General features: G+C 40.6%; 1 protein-coding gene across 1 annotated transcript; it reads right to left on the bottom strand.

The window, feature by feature from the left end:
• Positions 1 to 2,098: 2,098 nt before the first annotated feature.
• pole (polymerase (DNA directed), epsilon) lies at positions 2,099 to 20,046 on the bottom strand. The gene is made up of 48 exons (XM_028033192.1): positions 19,775 to 20,046; positions 19,532 to 19,667; positions 19,369 to 19,449; positions 19,190 to 19,234; positions 19,022 to 19,114; positions 18,787 to 18,941; positions 18,568 to 18,712; positions 18,405 to 18,485; positions 18,205 to 18,312; positions 18,018 to 18,128; positions 17,482 to 17,567; positions 17,229 to 17,348; positions 17,012 to 17,144; positions 16,814 to 16,927; positions 16,504 to 16,716; positions 16,319 to 16,426; positions 16,104 to 16,232; positions 15,924 to 16,026; positions 14,863 to 15,009; positions 14,638 to 14,783; positions 14,399 to 14,547; positions 14,205 to 14,297; positions 13,041 to 13,343; positions 12,762 to 12,957; positions 12,473 to 12,687; positions 11,996 to 12,098; positions 11,804 to 11,884; positions 11,593 to 11,715; positions 11,273 to 11,482; positions 10,948 to 11,160; positions 10,620 to 10,766; positions 10,372 to 10,512; positions 10,095 to 10,248; positions 9,744 to 9,850; positions 9,370 to 9,546; positions 8,369 to 8,592; positions 8,062 to 8,282; positions 7,762 to 7,966; positions 7,498 to 7,671; positions 6,719 to 6,844; positions 5,754 to 5,886; positions 5,044 to 5,245; positions 4,825 to 4,956; positions 4,543 to 4,736; positions 3,651 to 3,851; positions 3,442 to 3,567; positions 2,558 to 2,647; positions 2,099 to 2,467 (listed from the first exon to the last, which is right to left on the bottom strand). Exons 1-48 carry the CDS (start codon positions 19,840 to 19,842, stop codon positions 2,345 to 2,347), a joined length of 6,885 nt encoding a protein of 2,294 aa, XP_027888993.1. The 5' UTR covers positions 19,843 to 20,046; the 3' UTR covers positions 2,099 to 2,344.
• Positions 20,047 to 20,331: the final 285 nt, after the last annotated feature.

The raw sequence follows: 20,331 nt of genomic DNA, 5'->3' as shown, positions 1-20,331 counted from the left end.
GACATAAGCTTATATGATAAACACTTCTGTTCTTTAAAATCTGATTTCTTACTATATGTTGACTTTATGTACTTCACTTTATGTTGTCTTTTACCCTGAATGACAAATGGTTTACAGTTGAAAAATGTGCTGGATAACAAAATACAAAAGGAAAGTGCAAGGAGCCACGCGAAGACAGCCGAAACCAGTAATCAAATTATGTCTACATTTCCCACAAAACGATTTCTCTAACTAGATTGTTGGAAACTGAATCCATCTGCACTTGGAAAAGCAGAACAAATGTCAGTGGTGAAACAAGACTCGAGAACCTAGGGCTTCTAGATCAATATCCACCATGAACCATGTAATAATGGTAACCACATGTTGGTTTGAAAACTATGCAGTTATAATGTAAAATGTAAGACATTTAAAGTTAATTTAATCTCAAACTGGGTATTAGCTTGACATATGTTGGAGCAAAGAATCAAAATCCAACGATACGACTCAGATGAGGTTCCTTATGCCTCATTTTACAAGTGCAGGTGTCAAGAAGATCCTCTGAGGAAGCAATCTAATTTTGATTCAGCTTATCGTCTTAAATGTGATTATGTGAATGGGAGACAGCCATCAGCAGACAAAGTGACTCAGCTGTTAAATCTAAGTGTGTGGGTTAAAACCATCATGATCCACACTGACAGTACATCAATAACCACATGTTGTTTCCTCCAGTGAATAGATAAAAACATGATTGTGATTTAGATTCTCTTATTTTATTGTAGAATTAGACTATTTTCCCCACCGATTTTCAATTTCAAATCTCTTGTTTTTGCTCATTTAGCATCAAAAGGTGCTAAATGAGCAGTAAAATGTAAATGTTTACATTTTACAGGGAGAAGATTAATGTCAGAATTGTCCCCACTGCATATTCCAGGGTAAAAACAAATGACCGAAGTAGTAATGAATAAACCTGGTAAATACAGTATTGTTGGTAACACCCTGCATCTTCAGAGTAGAGCCTTACAGAAGAAGAGTCTGATGCAGTCCCCTTTTTGGTAAATATCATAAAACAATATGCCCTCTTCAATGGGATTTTGAATAACTTTCTCCCCATATATTCATCATGAACAATTCCACTGAAAAAGAAGCAAAACCAGAAAAAAACTTGAATAAATGTGCACCACCTGGTAAAGATTTGTTCGAGCACCCTTTGATTCAATTTTGACCTTGATACTTTAGTTGGAGTTCATCAGCATTCTGCATTTTGTTTTGGCAATACACTTTGAAAAAGTTCTCAAATACTTTTAGTATTTGTGGCGAAATATTTATTTTTTGATTCATCAAACCAAATCACATTCTCCCAAAATCTGTGTTCTACTTGTACTCTGCACAGAAACACGAAGCAAGAATTGAGGATTTAAACTCTATCACAGTATCAAGAACTCATACAGACATAAATGAGTTTAAGCGGAGACAATCGTTTTCTATTGGTTTTAAAACCACAAACCACAAATGAATCACAAACCTGTGATTCATTTTGCGTTAAACACAATTTCACAGCATCCCTGTTCTGAGGCACAAAAAACTTAAAACCCGAGGCACGTTGTGTTCAATGCTCTTTTCACACACCTCTGTATTATTGTAGCTCTATCAAACATTTCCTCAGAATTCGGAGTTAATTTTATTTCACCAAGTAACTTCTGTTAAAACCCCCCAGAAATTCCACTTTTAATTTTAAACTTTTTGTTTTTCTCACAAACATGCACACTCAAAGTTCGATGTGGATGAACCAAAAGCAGACATAATGATCCTTTAAAAGATACAATTTAAAACACTAATCTTTCCATATATACATTCACTATATTTTGGTTCTGATATGTTATTACATTTTTTTAGTAGCGCTGTTAAAAGACCAACAAAGAAATATTAGTGGAGAATTTGAAAGTGGTGGTGCGTGGTTTATTTATTTTTTTTGGTTTTGAGTGGTTAGAGTGTAGAAGTCTTAAAATAAGCAAAAAACCAAAAAAGGAAAATAAAAGTGAAAATACAAAAGTAGAGGGTGTTTGGAAAGATTATGAGCTCTTCATTCTTGGAACTCAAGTATGAAGCAGAGAAACGGTACAAACAATTCAAGCATTATTTATTTATTTTCTGACAATCTGAAATTCATACAAATATATAAATTCAAATGGAAAAAATACAAGAATTTAACCATATTTACACTCCACCTGTTTCTCCTTGCTAGCAAATAGTCCTTGTGATTATTGATTATTGGATCGATAATCACAAAACCTGATTTGACAGCTGCTGAGCTGCATTGGTTTCAGCTCTCAGTGTTAAACAGATCTACTGTGGAAGGAATCGAATTTCAGTGCCTGCTCTGGCCGATCTGAGGGCTCATCTCAAGCAGCCAGTCGATGGTCTCCCCCAGGAATCTCATGTTGTAGTGGGAAGCTATGTTTCGAAACACTGCGGTCTGCTCGGAGAAGCTCTTTAAAAGGAAAAAGATCAGTGTCAATAGGACTCATTATACACTTTTCAGAACTGATTCAAATTGTTAAATATGTCAGAGATCGGAAACCTTGGCTGAGAAGGTCAGGTCAAAGTTTCCGGCACACGCACAGTAAAGGGGCATGTTGGCTTCTTTCACCCCTTTGCATTTGGTGCAAACCTAAAAATCATATTTATGTTGTCAAAACAATTCAAGTGAGAAATGAGTCAAACACACAGATGCTTTACTGGCTCAACAGCTTGGGGAGCTTGAGTGCTTTGATTCTAACATGGTATGTTATAACAGGCCCCTAAGCAGCTTTTATGTCAAAGTGCCACACTTTTCCAATCTCATGTTTCTAGAGTTTTCAAACCATTTTAAGCCAAAGGACAAGCAGAGAAAAGATCAGCAGAAATTTATAAAAACACATTCAGATTCACACTTTCAATATGGTGCCTGCAAAAACCAGACAGCGAGGAAGAGAGAGGGGCCAGATGGATGAAGGAATGGTTGGATAATGAACAAACAGATGAATAGACAAAGCAAACAGATGACAAACAGATGAATAGGTAGCCAAACAGAGGATTGCAAGAGTGGAGGAAAGGAGAAAAAGATGCCTGGGTGGCTGGAGAACAGTATGAAAGGATAAATAATGGTAAAAAGAACACAGTTTGGAAATACTAATATTTTTTCCATGCTCCACTTCCTTATTCCACATTTATCCAACCTTGAAAAAGTCAAATTATAGATACTAAATCTACTTTCATTGAAAACTGGATTACAGACAGACAGATATTTTATCTGTCCCCAGGGTAACCTTTTATTCAGATTAATTATGAAGGAATTATATTTATATTACCAAGAATACCACTAATGGGGCTCCTAATATAACATAAAAACTAGAATTTTATAAAAAAAAAAAAAGTCCAGTCAGAGATGAGCTGATGCTGCTTGATTTGACATATTCAACTCACCAGATCCTGCAGAGTGTAGCTCATAAGTTTCTTCTGCAGAGCATCCACCAGGGCCGTCTCAATAGACTCAGTTTCATATTGCATTTGGCAATTTGAGCAGAACCATTGAGGTAAGACCGACCCATCCTAAGATCAGAACAAAGTTCTTTCAGACATTCGTCTCCCCAGCTGTAAATGTTGTTACAAATCTATAATTTGCCAGTACGTACCTGTGCCACAGTCGGGTCCTTGCAGAGGTCGAGGTCCCGACAGAAGTTGCAGTGGTGACAGATGACTTCTGGCAGTATGTAGGAGTTACAGGGGTCACGAAACTGGGCCTCCTCCGAAAACTCTCCGACATCCACGAGACGCAGGAGGTCTCTCTTTAGTTTGTTCACCTGATTCACAATGTTGGCATCAAGCGAAAGGACCTGAAGATGTAAAAGACAGAGAAAAAGGTCAATAAATGGGTCATTGGTTGTATTTCTAATTATTCAGTAATAAATGAGAGCCAAGCTCCCTCAGATTTTCTATTTGAAAATTGCAGTTTTCAGGCTTAATTTTTCAAGTTTTATTATGTTAGTTTTCAAATCATCCTGGATATTTTAGTATAATGTGGGTAGGGAAGTGTTTCAGACAGGTATTTTACTTCTTTTGTAACATCTAGACTAAAACAAGTTATTTTACCAATTGAAACACACTATAAAAACTGGTCTTGATAATCACATTGTAATCATTGACACTCATTTTGTTTATTTAAAAAAAAGTGAGAATTTGCAGGAACTACATCAAAAATTAAAACTGGTCTTCAGGATAAAATACTATGCGAAACTGACCTTAGTTTTATTTAACATTTTCTTTGGAAAACCTCCACAGAAAACTAAAACACTAAAATAAGAGTTTTAGTGTGGCACACAAAGATAAAGGACACTATCTAAATAAAATAACATGTACAAATCTTCTCATTTTTAAGAAGTGCAGAATTCTTATGTCTTAGACCATGAAAAATAAAATGGGAGAAAAAAAAACCCATTCAAGTGTCACTTTTAAAGTCCTGGGAATCCCGTGAAAGAAGTTTTCAAAGAAATGTCTGCACTGCAGACATCGTGGTACTCAGCCCACCTGACAGACGTATTTGACGAACTCCAGCGCCGGATTGTTGAGCGGCAGGTGTGAGCCGGGCAGGACAGGAAACATCTCTGAGGTCTGAGTTACATTCCTGGTCCCAGTCACCTTTTTCTGGATCTTCTGGGTGATGGTGAAAATGTTCTGCGTCAGCTCGCTGGCCACATACTCCTGGGAGAAGGAAATCATTCCTGAAGGAAAGGAAATGAGTATAAGAGGCATCTTGATAAATTAATCAAGTCTTTAGTAACTGAAGCTGCCTCCTGAACGGACTCTTACCAGGAAGCGCACTCAAGTCCCCGACTGCCTGCTGGGAAGCCTGGCTGCCTGCGCGCCTCTTGACTGGCGTTGCTCCAGGAGCATTACGTCTCAGCTCCTCTTTCATGCTGTGGTAAACTGCAGCTATGTAGGCTGGGATGGGAAGGGAGAATTACTAAAATAGATTAAAAGTTCAAGAGGGAACATGTTTATATGTGTAGATGTTTGTTTTCGTTTTACCAGACACAATCATGAGGAAGTATTTCTGGCAGGAGGCTGTTTGGGGGAGATAATGCATGACATTCCAGTTGCTCTCAATCAGCTCTTCAACCTCATCAGTCTCTGCATCGCCATCATCTTCCTCAGCATCATCCTCATCTTCATCTTCACTGCCCTCCTCATCTTCCTCTCCTTGTTTTCTTTTCTTCTGTTTGGCTCCTTCCTAAAAAAAATATTTAAAAAAACAACACATCATTGTTAACCATGTCAAAAATCATGACGTTTAAGCTCATGAAGTGCAAAACTTTGCTGTTGTAAAAAATAGTGACCAAACTCAAAACTCAAAACTCCTTCCGATCAGTGAACAGACAACTACACTCTTTGTTGTGGAAGTTGTTACGGAAAGAAGACAAAGTACACAGTATTTTCTACACATGAAGATCAACTAAACATTGATACTGGAGAGCTAACTTTGGGTCTTATATATATATTCATCTAGTGTTTAATTGACAATTTTTTCATTTAAGGTATTTGAATGTGTGATGTTTAAGATACTTGGAAGACTTTCCTGAGTACTGAACAGGAATGGCTTTGGAAAGAAAAAGAATCAAAGTCATTATTCCCCCTTTCCTGGTTAATAGGATTAGAAATGAAATTAATTTCATAAAAGGTTTCATGAAAGTGTGCTAAGGTCTGAATTACAATAAAACAAAGTTACATGAATATCTCACCTCTCCGTACAAGATGCTGGAAGGCAGTTTTCCCTTCACACCGCCATAGTTAGACGGGTCCATCCACAACAGGAATTCCCAACAACGTGAGAAGGAGATGGACAGAGAGTGGAAGATTTCTCTTGAATGTATGCTAGAAGAGAAGCAGATTGACAAAAATTTCCATTGCTTAAAGACAGAGATTAAGAAACAAAAATATCCAACCTTTAAATAAGTTTTTGCACTTCTACATATTGAGAAAATATTACAATTGAGTATTAAGAGGTTTCTTCCAGTTAAAGGAGAGTTTTTCTTTCCATCATCGCTCAGTGTGCAAGGCATTACTGCAAAGCTGATGAGCAAGCAATTCTTCTTCTGCCGCCTCATATTCATTGAGGAGTGAATGCTGCAAGTTAAAGATTTGATGCAATCTGCTCGGTTTCCTTAGAAGGAAAACTTTTAATGAATTTGAAAAATAAACTGAGATTGATTGCATTGTTTGATTACTGAGACATTAGTTGTGAATTGGTGCTATATAAATAAACTGAACTGAATTTTTCTCTTTTGAATTACAGAAAAAATTTTTTACTTTCTTTAAACCACAAAACTACTTATTGGTTTCTAAATGTGATGTTGCTTTTTATCCAAATCCAACCCAATTTATACGTCTAAAAATGTATCCAACAATTGTTTACTCCACTGAGATAACGCTCTTGTTTAGTGGGAGCAAAACAAGAGTATTTCTGGAAAAACAGCTCCTTAAACACTGAAAAGGACAAACACAATGACAATAATAGATGCACAGAGCTACAATGAAATGGTTCAAACAAACCATAATTACATGTTAGAACGGCCCGGCTTTAGTCATGAGATGCTTTCCACACAGACTGACTTAAGCCTGTTCAATGGATATAAACACATTTGCAAGGGGCTGTTTTGACACATCTTGATAATATACTGTAAAACCCATTAAATGAATGTCTGACCTTTTGGTGATATATTCCACATAGGCGATAGCATCGTCTATCCTTCGTTTCTTTGTGCACAAGATGATCCTGTTGAAGTTCCCGTACACCACAGTTGACCCCAGACGTTTGAACTCTGCAACCAGTCTGACAGCAGGAAGACAAGGATGAAGATTAAAAGCACAAAAAAAGGACAGAAGAAGCCAAATAACATGTTTATGATGGCATATCTTTATTATGGTTAATATGTTTCTTCTTTAAATTCCCTGCCTAAATGTTCATGAGTATTTCACAGGTAGTTGTGCTAATACAGGCTGGCAGGGACAGTTATTAGATTTCTGCCGAGGCTCTTCTGTGTGACGTTTGGATGATTTCCAAGTGATTATGAAGGTTTATGGAGGTGCCTGTTGATTTCTTCCTGTTTTCCAAAAACATACATTTTAACTTTATTAGGTTCTCTTAATTGCCCTCATATGAATGAATGTGTGCATAATTAGCTGCCTTGGTTTGACTCTGTGTTGTCCAATGACAGACTAGAAACCTCTGCCATTTGCACGATGCACCAAACCAACAAGGATTAAATTAACATAGAATATGAATGACAACGTGTAGGACTATATTAGTTGATAAAACAACATGAAAGTATACATAAATAAGATCGAGCAAATATTTTAGACATCTTTTGATCCTTTTGAAGCCTGGTTTTTGATCATAAATAGACAGATATGTCTGGGATTTGTTTTCGTAATTTGAGACCAAATTAATGTCTCATTAGGTGGCAAAACCGCTGTGAGACTTACTGCAGAAACACCTTCTTCATCATGTTGTGCAGGGTGCGATGCAGCGCCGGGTCATAGAGCAGCGAACTCGGAGAGCGCAGCCAGCGGTAGAAATGCATCACCTGGTTGTCTGCATATACGTTGTGGTACTGTGTGATCTCCCTCACCCACCCGACCACCATGCTCTTTAAGATCCTGCACAGAAAACATGAAGACCACAGTGAGGGAAAACAACTCAAACTTTTTGCCACCCTGACTCAGACCACATCCCAGACATTTACGCACCTGAAGGTGTTGGAGCAGAGCGCCGTCTCGTCGTAGCTAGCGAGAGCGCTGGCGCCCTGGTTTCCTGACATCATGTCCTCCAGTGAGGCCTGCTGGATCACATCAAAACTGACGCCCAGACTGGCTCCGCCCTCCATGTCGTTGACATGCTGCGACTGGAGGATTGTGTTCACCGCCAGGCTCTGGAGGTCCAACTCCACACATGCTGATGGAAAGAAGCAAGTAGACAAAAAGTTAGCAGAAATAAAAGGCTTAAAAGCATTCCCGTCCATTCCTGTGAAAGCGCAGATGTTTGTGTACCTGTAGAGTAACATCCCTGAGAGTTTATCTCCACAGAACCCTTCTCATCGTTTTCCATGACCAAACGACTGTCGTCAGCCTCTTTTCCTCCAAGGTCTGGTCTCGCTGTGGGAGAAAGCCACAGCAGGTGGTTGTGTTTCCGCAGATGTCTCGCTAGGAACAAGTCTGAGCCGAAGATCGACACATCCTGAGGCAGGTTCCCCACAGGAAGGTGGTAATATCTAAACCAGGAGCCATTATTTCATTATCTACAAAGTGTGCAAGAGAAATATAAAATAAATGGTGAAACAGTTCGAGTTATTAATACCTGGCCATGTCAAAAGCCTGCGACAGGCAGCTGTCCAGGTTGAGGTAATGGCGGATCATGCGCCGGGCTCCGTGCCGCTGCCAGTCCAGCACATTGTAGTTGATCTCGTCCACAACGTGTACTGGAACCACTGGAAACTCCTCAAGCACAGGCATCCCTGCTGCCAGTCGCTGCAGTTCCCAGTTAGACTGCACAGCAATGAGGGTGGGTCCCCGTCGCTCGTCCTGGAAAAAACACACAAAGAAACCTGTAAGTCCCTTAACATCAACATATTAATGAACAGCTAAATGTTTCAGCTTCTGATTGGGATGGATGAAATGTTCCACCAAAGAAAATAGATTCAGAATTGCTGAAGTACTAGTCATAAATTTTATTTTTTCCAGGTGAAAGTCCAAGGTAAAGTCTTTGAAACAATTTCTCATCAAAAGTAAGCCATCAGATAATATTGGGAAATTGTTCCAAATCAATCCATGAATTTCTGTAACTCTTAAGGAAAACAGTGTTTTGTGAAAGCAAGTTACGTTATTGGATCTTTAAATTTGTACCGAAGCAAATTCAATCTTATAAACAACATTTTTACTTTGAAAAACCAGTAAATACAGAAACAAATAGTGATTATTTTTGTCCACATTGCAACCTGTGGCTTACATGTTAGTTTCCTGTCATTACTACTGACATGAAGTAACGATTTTCAACAAGACTCAAGTCTCACATCTGTATGGCACAAGTCCACACTTTTTTCTTGTTGTGACTCAAGTTTGAGTCACCACCTCTGGTACGAGTTTCTTAGGTTTTTCTTATTAAATAAAGAGACGAAAACAGTTGTGTTGTTAAGAGTTTCTCTGCAAAACTTAGGGTGACTTATTAAACACTGAACACTTGAAGACAGAATTTGTGAAATTCTTATATTTGAGATGGCTAGAATGTTTCTGATTTCAGCACTGAGCCTATTTAATAAAACAAACAATTTTATTAATGTACATATTATTAGTGCATTTTACCTTGTAGTTTAGCAGGATGCGCTGCAAAGCTCGGGATACAGCCTTGATGTCATTTTCAGCTCGAACCTCGAAGGTGTGTTTTTCTGGAGGCAGAAGCTCCTCTGACGTCTTCTCCAGGAGGGCGGTGCGCTCGGCTGTGTAGACATTACTCAGGTTGGGCATCTGGTTACTTCTGACCTGAAAACACAAATTTGCAGCAAAACGTAAGACTTTACTAAATGTAACCAAGAACAACGCTATGGAGTATTAGCAGCAGAAGTAAAAGTAAAAATAATAACTGAGGTATAAAAAAAACCCATCAATCTGCAGCTGATGTGGCTGTTTGAGAAACTTTCAGATCTGTGTGACAACTAGAAGAATCATGTTGTTCTTACTGTGTCCAGGATGAAAATGCTGGCTTTGCGCTGAGAGGGGATGAAGAGGCCAAACAGAGCCTTCTGGCCTTGGCTGTGATGGTACAGGTACATGTGGCGAACGCTTCCTGAGAGCAACGCAAACACAACAGCGATGAATAAAACTGGCAATTAGATTGAAAATAAAACAAAATTATACAATCTGCCCTATAAATCAGATAAATAGATAGATAAATAAAGAAATAAAAACATTATGATGATCTCTGCAAAATCCTGTTGGTGATCTAGGGGTTACTAACATCTAAAAACTCACACGACCCCCTTCACCAAACATCACTTTAATATTTGGTGGCATCTTCAAACAGAACCTACCAGGTTCCAGGTAGCTGAACTGGGCCAGAGATCTCATATCCAGATGCTCCAGATCGAAGGAGTCAGTCTCTCTGCCAGCCAGATCCCTCACAATGTGCTTGTTTACCATACACACACATCCCAGTTGCACCAGCGCACGGAACAGCAGGGGAACCTGACACAAAGATGAGGAGCAGAATCTGTGTTACATTCTGGTTTCAGAGAAAAATCAGTAGGAATTTGCAGTTTAGGAGGGAGGAGACTTTAAAGTGCATTGAGAACCACATGAACAAGAAACCTGTGTTTCGTAGACTCCTTCAATGTCCGGAGCAGAGAGGTCAGCGTTGATCTCATTGATGTGGTTCTGATACATGTCCTCTGGCACTGAGTACTCATACAGGTAGTACACAATGTTGGAGCGAGGCAGCATGCGGTTCACCTAAAGATGCAGATAATTTTCTAACTGACCTTCGCATTGCAACCTGTTTTTTGTTTTTTTATTTTTTGCAGCATCTAGAAATAACTAAAACATGTGACAATGCAAACCTTCCTGTACGCGACTCCTCCTTCGTCCTGTTTTGGGACTTTCTGGTTGACGTAGAAGACGCGAGGGATGTTGAGCTTCATGCAGTGAAGATCGTTTCCAATCACTGCCCACAGCTTATACAGACCAGGGTGGTTGGTCTCTGCAATCTGACATACATCATCTCACATTTAGTAATAATGTCACTGAAATTACTGTTCTTTGCAAGGGATTGACAGGCATGAAGCAGCAGTAAAGCTGTAAACTTTGATTTATTTATTTGCCATGTGACATCACCAAATGTGCCCAAGAGCAAATTTGAGACTGTAAGAAAAGGTGATTTTTCTCCACCTGCACAATCTGCCACGGCATGTCGAGGATGCTGCGCGCTGTCCGCCGCAGGAAGTTTCCCAGCCCGGTGCTGGGGCCACCTCTAATGACTCCTCCTCCGACTGGTTGTGGTTCTCCATCCAGCAGCTTCCTTCTCTTCTTCTTCTCCTTCCTTTGCCTCAGCTGCAGCTCCCACTTTTTCTTGTGATAGCGCAGCCACACCAGTCGCTCTTCCTGGGTTGTTAATAAAACAAGAAGCAAAAAGCAGACGCAAATTAGACGAAAGTAGAAAAAATTAACACTGTTCCATTTAAAATGAACAGAAGATAAATTCTAGGTGTCCTACCCGCGTTTTTCCCGTTGGAGGTGGAGGTCCCAGGATTTCCCTCCAGGACAGTGTGAGCTCCACATCTTGGGACTCCACCTGGCTGTCCTCTCCTTGCGAAGCCCGCTTTCTCTTGGTGCTGATGAGGATAGCGGGCTGCAGGGGTCGAGGTGCCGCCCCAAAGTCCTCCATGTCTGCAGCTTGGCCAGCCTCCAGGGGCTGATGGGCAATCTGTGAAAGAGGTAGAAAAAAAATCATTTGTGGAGAAACGTGTGCACGTAATATTTACCCAGATGAAGCTGCTTGTGTTTAAAGTTTCAGAAGCATCTTGCTGAAGCTACCTGTCTCTTGCCCTCACTGGTGAACAGTTCGCTGATTTTCTTTTGCTTGTAGATGTCGTTTTTCTCCAGGAGTTTCTTGTGGAGCCAGTCAGGATGCCTCACTCTGGGAACTGGATTCTTCACCTTGTAATTAACAGAGGTAATTAAAATTGATCTTTGGATAAATTTAAGACATGTTTAATGAGTTGTTCATTTCGGAAAAATGACTTACTTGCTGCAGCGCTGCAGGGATGGTGATAATTTTTTGGATTGCACTACCCAACCTCTCGATGTAATAGCTCCAATCGAGGATCTGGAAATGAGTACATAAAATATTAAATGTCAACGAGCAGAACTTACAGAACTTAGGCAAGAAACCGAGGGAGATTTTAGGCTTTTAATGAAAAATGATTGTAGGACTCACAGTGCGGATGTCCAAGTCATGCAGGCTGGGCATCTTCAGCCACTTCCGGAGGAAATGTTTCTTCACGCTGGGCTCAGCCTGGAAGATGGCCAGAGGAATGGCCCTGAAGGGGACATGTGGAAATGGTGTCTAATAGAGTTGAGCTCAGATCTTTTACTTATGGGAGAACAGACTGTCATCCACTGGGAGTTTTAAAAAACAGCTTTTCACTTTTTGTAGTGAAGGAAAAATGTATTTGGTGACAGAGCAAAATATTCAAAATCTTACAACAATATGCAACAACAGATTAAGGGATACAAATACTTTTGCAAGGCACTTTTAACAAATCAATCCTGATACAAGTGCGGTTCTTCATATTCTAGCCACTATAAACTAAATTCATACTGTATCCAGACACTCTTAGGTGTACAGAAGTATTTCATGATGATGTTACTTCTGCATGGTGTCATGAACAAAGCAGCTGTGTTCCTGCCCCACCTTTCTGTGACTGGGGAACCTTCTGGTTTCCGAGAGATGACGTAGCGACAGCTCAGACCAGCATCTTTCACCATCTGGTCTCCCAGGAACTCGGCCAGCCTCTTGGCCGTGCTGATGGACGTGGACTTCTGCTCGCCGTACTCCTCCAGCTTCTTGGACATCGAGCGGTTCTCTGAGATCAGGTCGAACAGCTCTGCATCCGGCATGTTGGCAGCCTGCAAAGAAAAATGGTGACGTCAGCGTGATCCTGATCTACCCTGATCCAAAACGCTTGACTGCATGGATCCACCTTGCTGTAAAGCACGTCCAGCCAGTAGTCGGCCACCTTGGCCACTGAAGAATAGACCTCCTCCAGAGTGGTCCCTTTGAGGAATGCCTCAAACACAGAGGACTGAAAAATCTTAATGAGCTGAAGCTCTCCTCTCCTCTTCACTTCAAAGCCTTTGAGCTCAGCTAATGAGCCGTCCTCGTTAAACACGGCATACCTAAGCAAGAAGAATGGGAGCCTTTAACAAAACAAATTAAATTTCAAAGAAGAAAATAACCCCCAAAATTATGTCTAGCTTACCTCTTCTTCAGCTTCTTCCCTTCCTCTTTGGAGGCGGGCAGAATCATTGCCAGATACGGTCCGTCCACCTCGAAGAAGATGCTGTTCTCTGACCGGGTGTTGTAAGTGAGCGCCGTTGGGTCGACCAGCTCGTGGTACTGATCATTGGTGAATCCCTCCTTCACCAGGATGTTGAGCATGGCCCCCGGGTAAGAGATGGTCACTTTAGGTTTTTTATCATTGCTGGTTTTTACCACAAAGTTCTCAGGGAAGGTGTTGGGGAGGACACACCAGATTCCATCAGTGTCCAGCTCCAGAGGCCTCCTGGGTTGCACACAAAATGAGAAAAATAGCGACAATGAGCATTTTTCAGCAGCTACTTTCTGACAAACCCATGTAAATCTTTAAACAACATAATGAAGTTCTCATATAACAGGACAAAAGTGCAAAAAATAGATATTTTTAGTGACTATCTACATGGTCAATCAAAATACATAATTTTAAAGATTTTATAGTTTTGCACACTCAAGCTGTAATCACTGGCAAATTTTTTAAATTAAACCAGGACAGAGCAGAATAGTTTGTAGACTGGCAGGTATTATATATACTTTTCAATAAGGCCACATTTATTAATTAAAATAGATTTTTTTAATTGGTCTGTATAATTTTCTGATATCATTTTCTAAATTTTAAGAGTCATGTTTTCATAATCTGTAAGCGGAAAATTATCATAATTAACAAAAATGAAGTATTCCCCTGTGCGTAATTAACCTATATAATGTATTTCACTTAGTGCTAAAGTTCATAAAATAAATGGACTTTTTAATAATATTCCAACTTATTGAATGGGTCTGTACATTTCCAGTAAACCTTAAAAGACGAGAACTAACGAGTTCCTCTGCTTCTGAGAATAAACAGGATTTTTGACAGTACAGCCAAAATAGTGGGAATGTTTACAACTATTTGCATATTTAAATGAAGGACTGGGGGGGAGGGGTCTGGTATTTTCTCATTTCGTAGTTCTATGTTGATTAGGTTGTACAAAACAAATGTAGTTGGAGGAAACATGTGATTGAATAATTTCATGCATTTTGGTTTTTTCTGCATATCACATTTTTCCAATCTCAGTGTGCGCCACACTTTAGCACAAAATCTACAGGATCATGTTTTACACAAATCACTCACCCTATCTGTTCGATAAGTTCTCTGGCCTGAGTTATGATGTTGGCTCCAGTGAAGCACACGATGCCAGCCATCTCCATGGAGTACCAGCGCGCCCTGAGACAGAGACAGCATCAGGCCTGCACCTCTGCCTCAAGCTGCAGCAGCAAAAATCACAGCTCGAAGCAGCAGCAGTGGATGTTTTACTGCTTGCCTACCCTTTTCTCATGACGTAGCCGTAGAAAGAGTTAAGAATACATTTATGGGCCAGCTGAAGAGACTCGTACAGGATCTCCATGTTTTTGCAGCGCTTCACCTCAGCAGCATCTCCATTGTCCTGAGCTGTTGACAGCTTCTTCTTCCACACCTGTAGTAAAAGAAAAGGACAAGTTTTAGTAAACAATACTAATTAACAACATAAGCTTTATTTATTTATTTTTTAAAATACAGAACATACTTTGTGAAGTCCTTTGAATTCATAACGGCGATCCCTGAAAGCTCTGACTGTGTCGACGTAGAAGGAGTTTTCTCTCTGACATATGGTGGTAACTCGCTCCTCAAGCCGCGTGACGTGAGTCTTCTTGTAGGCCTTCTTGCAATAATCTGATACAAAAGCAGATTTCAGGTATTAATGCTTCTTAAAACCAACGTTTACCTCAAGTGAGCCCCCAGCAGACCCTACCTGCCAGCCGTTTCTTCTCGTGTTTAGCCTGCTCCTCCCGGTTCAGAGTGTGGAACGCCCGAGGAGGGCCGTTGGGGAAGAGAGGTGGGAACTTCTCCGACTCCAGCTGCTGCTGGATGCGGTGAAACTCACTGCGGCTTGCAGGCACTGACAAGAGATGCAGGTTGTTTTTATAAGTAAATTAACCTTTTTTAAGATTCAAGAGATCTTACAGCTTTCACAATGTTAAAATGCTTAAAAATCACTTTTTAAGCACTCCTAAGGCAAATTTCTTATGTTTTCAGAACAATCAGGAAATATAAGAACCTGAAAAACATTCTTAAACTAAAACAAAAACGTCAAGGATGGTGACTTCACTTCCCCATCATCACACAGACGTACAGTACAGACCAAAAGTTTGGACACACCTTTTAATTCAATGAGTTTCCTTTATTTTCATGACTACTGACATTGTAGATTCACACTGAAGGCATCAAAACTATGAATAACACATGTGGAAATATGCACTAAACAAAAAGGTGTAAAACAACTGAAAATACCCCTTATATTCTAGTTTCTTCAAAGTAGCAACCTTTTGCTGTGATTACTGCTTTGCACACACTCTGCATTTTCTTGATGAGCTTCAAGAGGTAGTCACCTGAAATGGTTTTCACTTCATAGGTGAGCCCTGTCAGGTTAATAAGTGGGATTTCTAGCCTTATAAGTAGTCATAAAAATAAAGAAAACCCATTGAATTAGAAAGGTGTGTCCAAACTTTTGGTCTGTACTGTAAATGGTATTGTCTTAAAAATTTATGAAATTGGCAAAAAGTTAGTCTGTTGATGTATAAAACATCACAAATGATGTTCAGCTTAAACCGCAGCAATAGGAAGCTTAACAAGGTGATTATTAAGGTAGGTTGAATAGAGGTGCATGTATACAGATTTATTTGAACTTCGGTTTCAAAGCTGTGCTTCATCAACCTTTGAATTTCAAGGTTCAGCTTTGTGTTGGCCTGTAAAAAGCCCAACAAAGTACATTGAGGTTTGTGATTGTAACAAGACAACATGTGGCTGACTTACTGATTTCTCCTCTCCACTGCCAGGCCATCCTCCTCTGGCAGGTGGCCCCGGGTTTGTTAAAGTCACAGGAAGCACATGTGGCCTCATCAACCATAGCTGATGGCTAGTAGAGAAAATATATATATGAGACACTAAATCTCACCCGTTTCTACAGTAAATAGTATATTTTTAAATGTTTACCTGCAGACGGTTTGTGAGAATAATATTGGGGTACATGGCCCCGACGTCCAGATGGTAGATGAGAGGGCATTCGATCCTGTTTGGGACATCCTTCAAGGAGGTTAGCTTCTTTTTGATTTCATCACAAACCTATAAAGGCATCATAGTTTATGAGATAAAGATGAAAGTGATGATTTATACAATAAAAATCAGAGAAAAAATATTTAATCAGATACCTCGCTAAAGTTGGTAACTTGCTCCAGAGGAATCTTTTCTTCCTCTTCGACGGCGTGACGCATTGTCCTCTCGACTCTTTGAAGCAGAAAGTCGAAGGCAGCCGGGTTCTGTGGACACATCAAACCGGACCGTCACGTCTTGATACAAAGAACCACTGCAGAGAGAAAAGAGGATCCAGACTCACCATCTTGAAGCGGCAGGGGATGTCACTGCGGAAAACTCCAGACTCCAGCGCCTCCACGTGGCCTCCCACGTAAGTCTCAGAGTCCAGAACGTGGCCGTCGTCCGTCAGCTTGTTAAAGATCTGCTCCTGCTTGTTAGGGAAGACGATGTTGGCGTGGAAGGCCTGCACCATGAGCAAGGCTTCGCACAGGGTGCCTGAACCTTTACGCAGCACCTGTTCACAGGAAAAACAGGCTTTGTAAGAAACAGATACTCATTAAAAGCTGTAGTGATTTCAGTTTATTTCCACAACAGGAAACAAGGAGAGAAACCTCATCAGGCTCCATAGGGATGATGGTGCACAGGGCGAAGATGAAGGGGTGAACATATTTCATGTAGAGGTAGTATGTGGCCACAGCGTCTGACACAGAGTAGGTTGCTAAGGTCTGATATAGACATACAAAAAAAAAATCTGAACATCCAAATGCCTTTTTAAAAAGCAATTAAAGTAAACCAATCCGTTTCCGTACCTGAGGTTCCTCAGTGGCCATTCGGCACATTTCCTCTGGGTCCAGCTCCACCGGGTCATAGCCCAGTTTAGCCTTGGCTGCTGCCTTCAGGTTGTGACTTCCCACAGGCAAGTAGCTGTCCCTTTTTACCCACCTGATACAGAAAAGTACCAGAACGGAAACATGACGAACCCATCCGTCAACCTTAATATTTTATGAGTGTCAGGATTGTTCCTACCTGAGGCAGTCCATGTGGATGGCCTGACTGGATTTATACTCTCCCTGGTTGTCCTTCTGGAAACCGATTTCCCTGTGCATGCTCAGTCCATGGAGTGCAGCGCGAGTCTCAACAAAAGGCCTACAGAGAAAAAAAAACTAACTGCTTATATGATGGTTTTGCATATTCCTTAAAATTAATCATAAAATTTAAGTGTAATGCAAATCCTCGCTTCAGTCTGGTGGAGGTTAGATGTAAACATAAACCGGCTCACCAGTCAAAAAAGTCTCCGTTGTAGGTGACAAAGATGTTCGGCTTTGTTTCTTGAACGTGATCAAACCACCTCTGGATGAGAGCAGCCTGCAACCAGAGTCATTTAACAAGTTATTACACATCTACTGTGTATACATTTGTATTTAACCCCCTACACTCTGATACACCCAAAAAAAAACCAGTGCATCAAACAGCGCTATTTGATCTCAACATGAGCTCAAATTACACAACAACAAATAACAAATTTTCCTGGACAATAAAATTGACCCAGAACTTATTGTGATAGGCAATAATATTGTCGTTTTGAAATCATTTTCAAGTAATATATTGAAAATAACATAATAGTGCATGTTTGCCCTCTCAAAGACTAATAACCTTTAATTTCGTCCAAACACTCAACACTGGAAGATACTTTAAATATCCAAAATAAAACACAGCTACTAAAAACAATAAATAAAACAGAAATAAAAACCACACACTACCTAAACCATAAATAATAAAAAACAATGTTTATTTTTCCAACTAAAATTCACCAACCTCATCATCCTCGTTAAAAACTGTGAAAGGTCCGTCATATTCTGGCTTGGGGGTGAACTCAAAATCCTCGATGTTCTCGGAGACAATCTCTCTATTCGTGATTAGAAAGCCCTTGAAGGAAATAAATTAGAGCTATCAGAAACAACACCAACAACAAAAAAAAGCCAAAGCGAAGCATTGCACCAACCTGTCCGTCGATCATGTAGGAGATCATCATAATCTGATCCGTCTCTGCGTCTGGGAATTTCAGAGGAAGTTTGGTGGTTTCGATGTCAAAAGCCAGAACAACTGGGTCCTAAACGCATAAAGACACGAGCAGAGTGTAAGGGAAATGTTCTGGCAGCATGCGGCTATCACTACTGTCCAACATAAATAACATCTACACACCGGGCGCTCGACCAGATCGTCTCGTCGCACAATCTCTGGCGGGAAGGCGCTGCCTCGGTATCGGACGTTGTACCAGTGAGCCTTAGTAAAGCAGAACCGGTACCAATTAGAGTAAACAATTACTAACCTTTAAGACACATACATGAAAGAAACGTATCCCCACCACATGAATCTTGAGGTCGATGGACACTCGGACGTGATAAGGGACATCGTACTCTCTCATGTCCACGATATTGTCCAGCTGATCAGCGATACTCTTCAACGTCCCGTCCTCATCGGCTGAGATCACGCTGCCTCCTGACAGAGCACTTTGAGAAACACGACGCCATCAGCAAAGCATCAACATGAAGGTCTCGGGACTTGCATAATGGATTATTGTTACCTTGACAACATTGATGTGTAGGCGTCGTTGGACTGCTCCCTCTCTCTGTTCTTGCGTACGGCTGGAGAAATCTCACGCTTGACTTTGACTAGATCGTCCACTGTGTTGAATGACAGCTTGATGTAGCTTCTCTTCAGTCCAACTAGATGGTTCGGCTGGGGAGAGCAAGTCGTCGAGTTAAATTTTCTTTCTTTTTACTATCTGAATGCTACCAAGATAAAACAGAAGCTCTCACCAGGTCCAAGTCCTCCTTTGGGAGAATTTCAAGTTTCGCCACTTTTCCTTGGAACTTCTTCGACAAATATGAGATGACCTCTCTCTCACAGTTCTGGAAATAATATACCCTTAGTGTTCTTAATATGCAGGGTTACGAGACTAACACCAAGATTACTGACAAACCTACCTTTTTAGTAGCTATGTAGAAGTAAGGCTTGAAGGGAAGAGCCACCTGCAGAGCAGAAATAAACACACAACAGTCAAAACTCTTAGCTGTTCAGCCTGACAAAATATAGATAAGCCGAGTTGTGTGAAACATTTGCCAAATATTACAAGATGTTGATTATTATTTTTTAATGAGCTCACCTTGAATCTGCTCCCGTCCTCCTGGATAAAATAATAGTCCACGGCACTGATCATCCTTTTGTCTTCATCCAGAATCTCAGTCTATAAAAACACACGAGTATCACATGTTCATTGTCTCGTATGGAGATCAGTCGGATCCACTTAAGGAAGTGTGTGGACTCACAGGGTGCATGTTGATCAGCCAGCCCGTTTTCTCCCCGGGCTCCTTCATCCTGTCGAAGCCGAAGCGGGCGTCCATGTCGTCGGTGAACTGGCTGCGCTCCAGCCGCTTGAGCGCCGACATGGAGGATCCATCATCCCTGATTCAAACACGTAACAACTTTAATGTCTTGTTTTCTTTAGGAAACACCAACTTCATTAGTGTTAGTTCGCTATATTTATGGCAGACAACTTTAGCGAAACTTACTGGTTTTCTTGGTTTGCTCCACTTTGGCGCCTGTCCGATTTGTATCGTCCGCTGTTCTGCAAAACCATCTTGTGTCGTTTTGTCTTTGGCAGTAAACAACGCAAGTTATGAGCTAAACCCTAAATCCCGACGTATAAACAACGTTTGTCACATTGGAAAACATATGCAGCAGTTTTAAACGACAGCTTTCTTTCGTCCTCTGTTTAAGCTGCTGTGACACCATTTAGGTTTTCTTCTTTTGGCGCGTTCGTGCAGTTGCCGCGAGAGCGGAGGAGAAACAACGAAGATCCTTTATTTAAAGAAAGATGATACACGTTGAACACATCCTATGCGCCGGTGTGATTAAAGTTTATTTATTACAAAATTCTGTAGTATATAATGGAATAAAATAGATTTACTGTCTTTAATATTAATGCTGCGACGTCATAATTTGGCAGAGCAGAACAAGTGTATAAAAATAGAATGGAAAATCATGATATCAACCAGATTCTTAGTAGGAGTACGCTCGCGTAGCATCTGTTGGTCAGATTGAACACTTCAACAGTGAGACGTGTTGT

This window comes from Xiphophorus couchianus, chromosome 12 (assembly GCF_001444195.1).
Source record: "Xiphophorus couchianus chromosome 12, X_couchianus-1.0, whole genome shotgun sequence".
In the NCBI taxonomy this organism is placed as follows: domain Eukaryota; kingdom Metazoa; phylum Chordata; class Actinopteri; order Cyprinodontiformes; family Poeciliidae; genus Xiphophorus; species Xiphophorus couchianus.
This window is presented reverse-complemented; position numbering and strand designations above follow the sequence as displayed.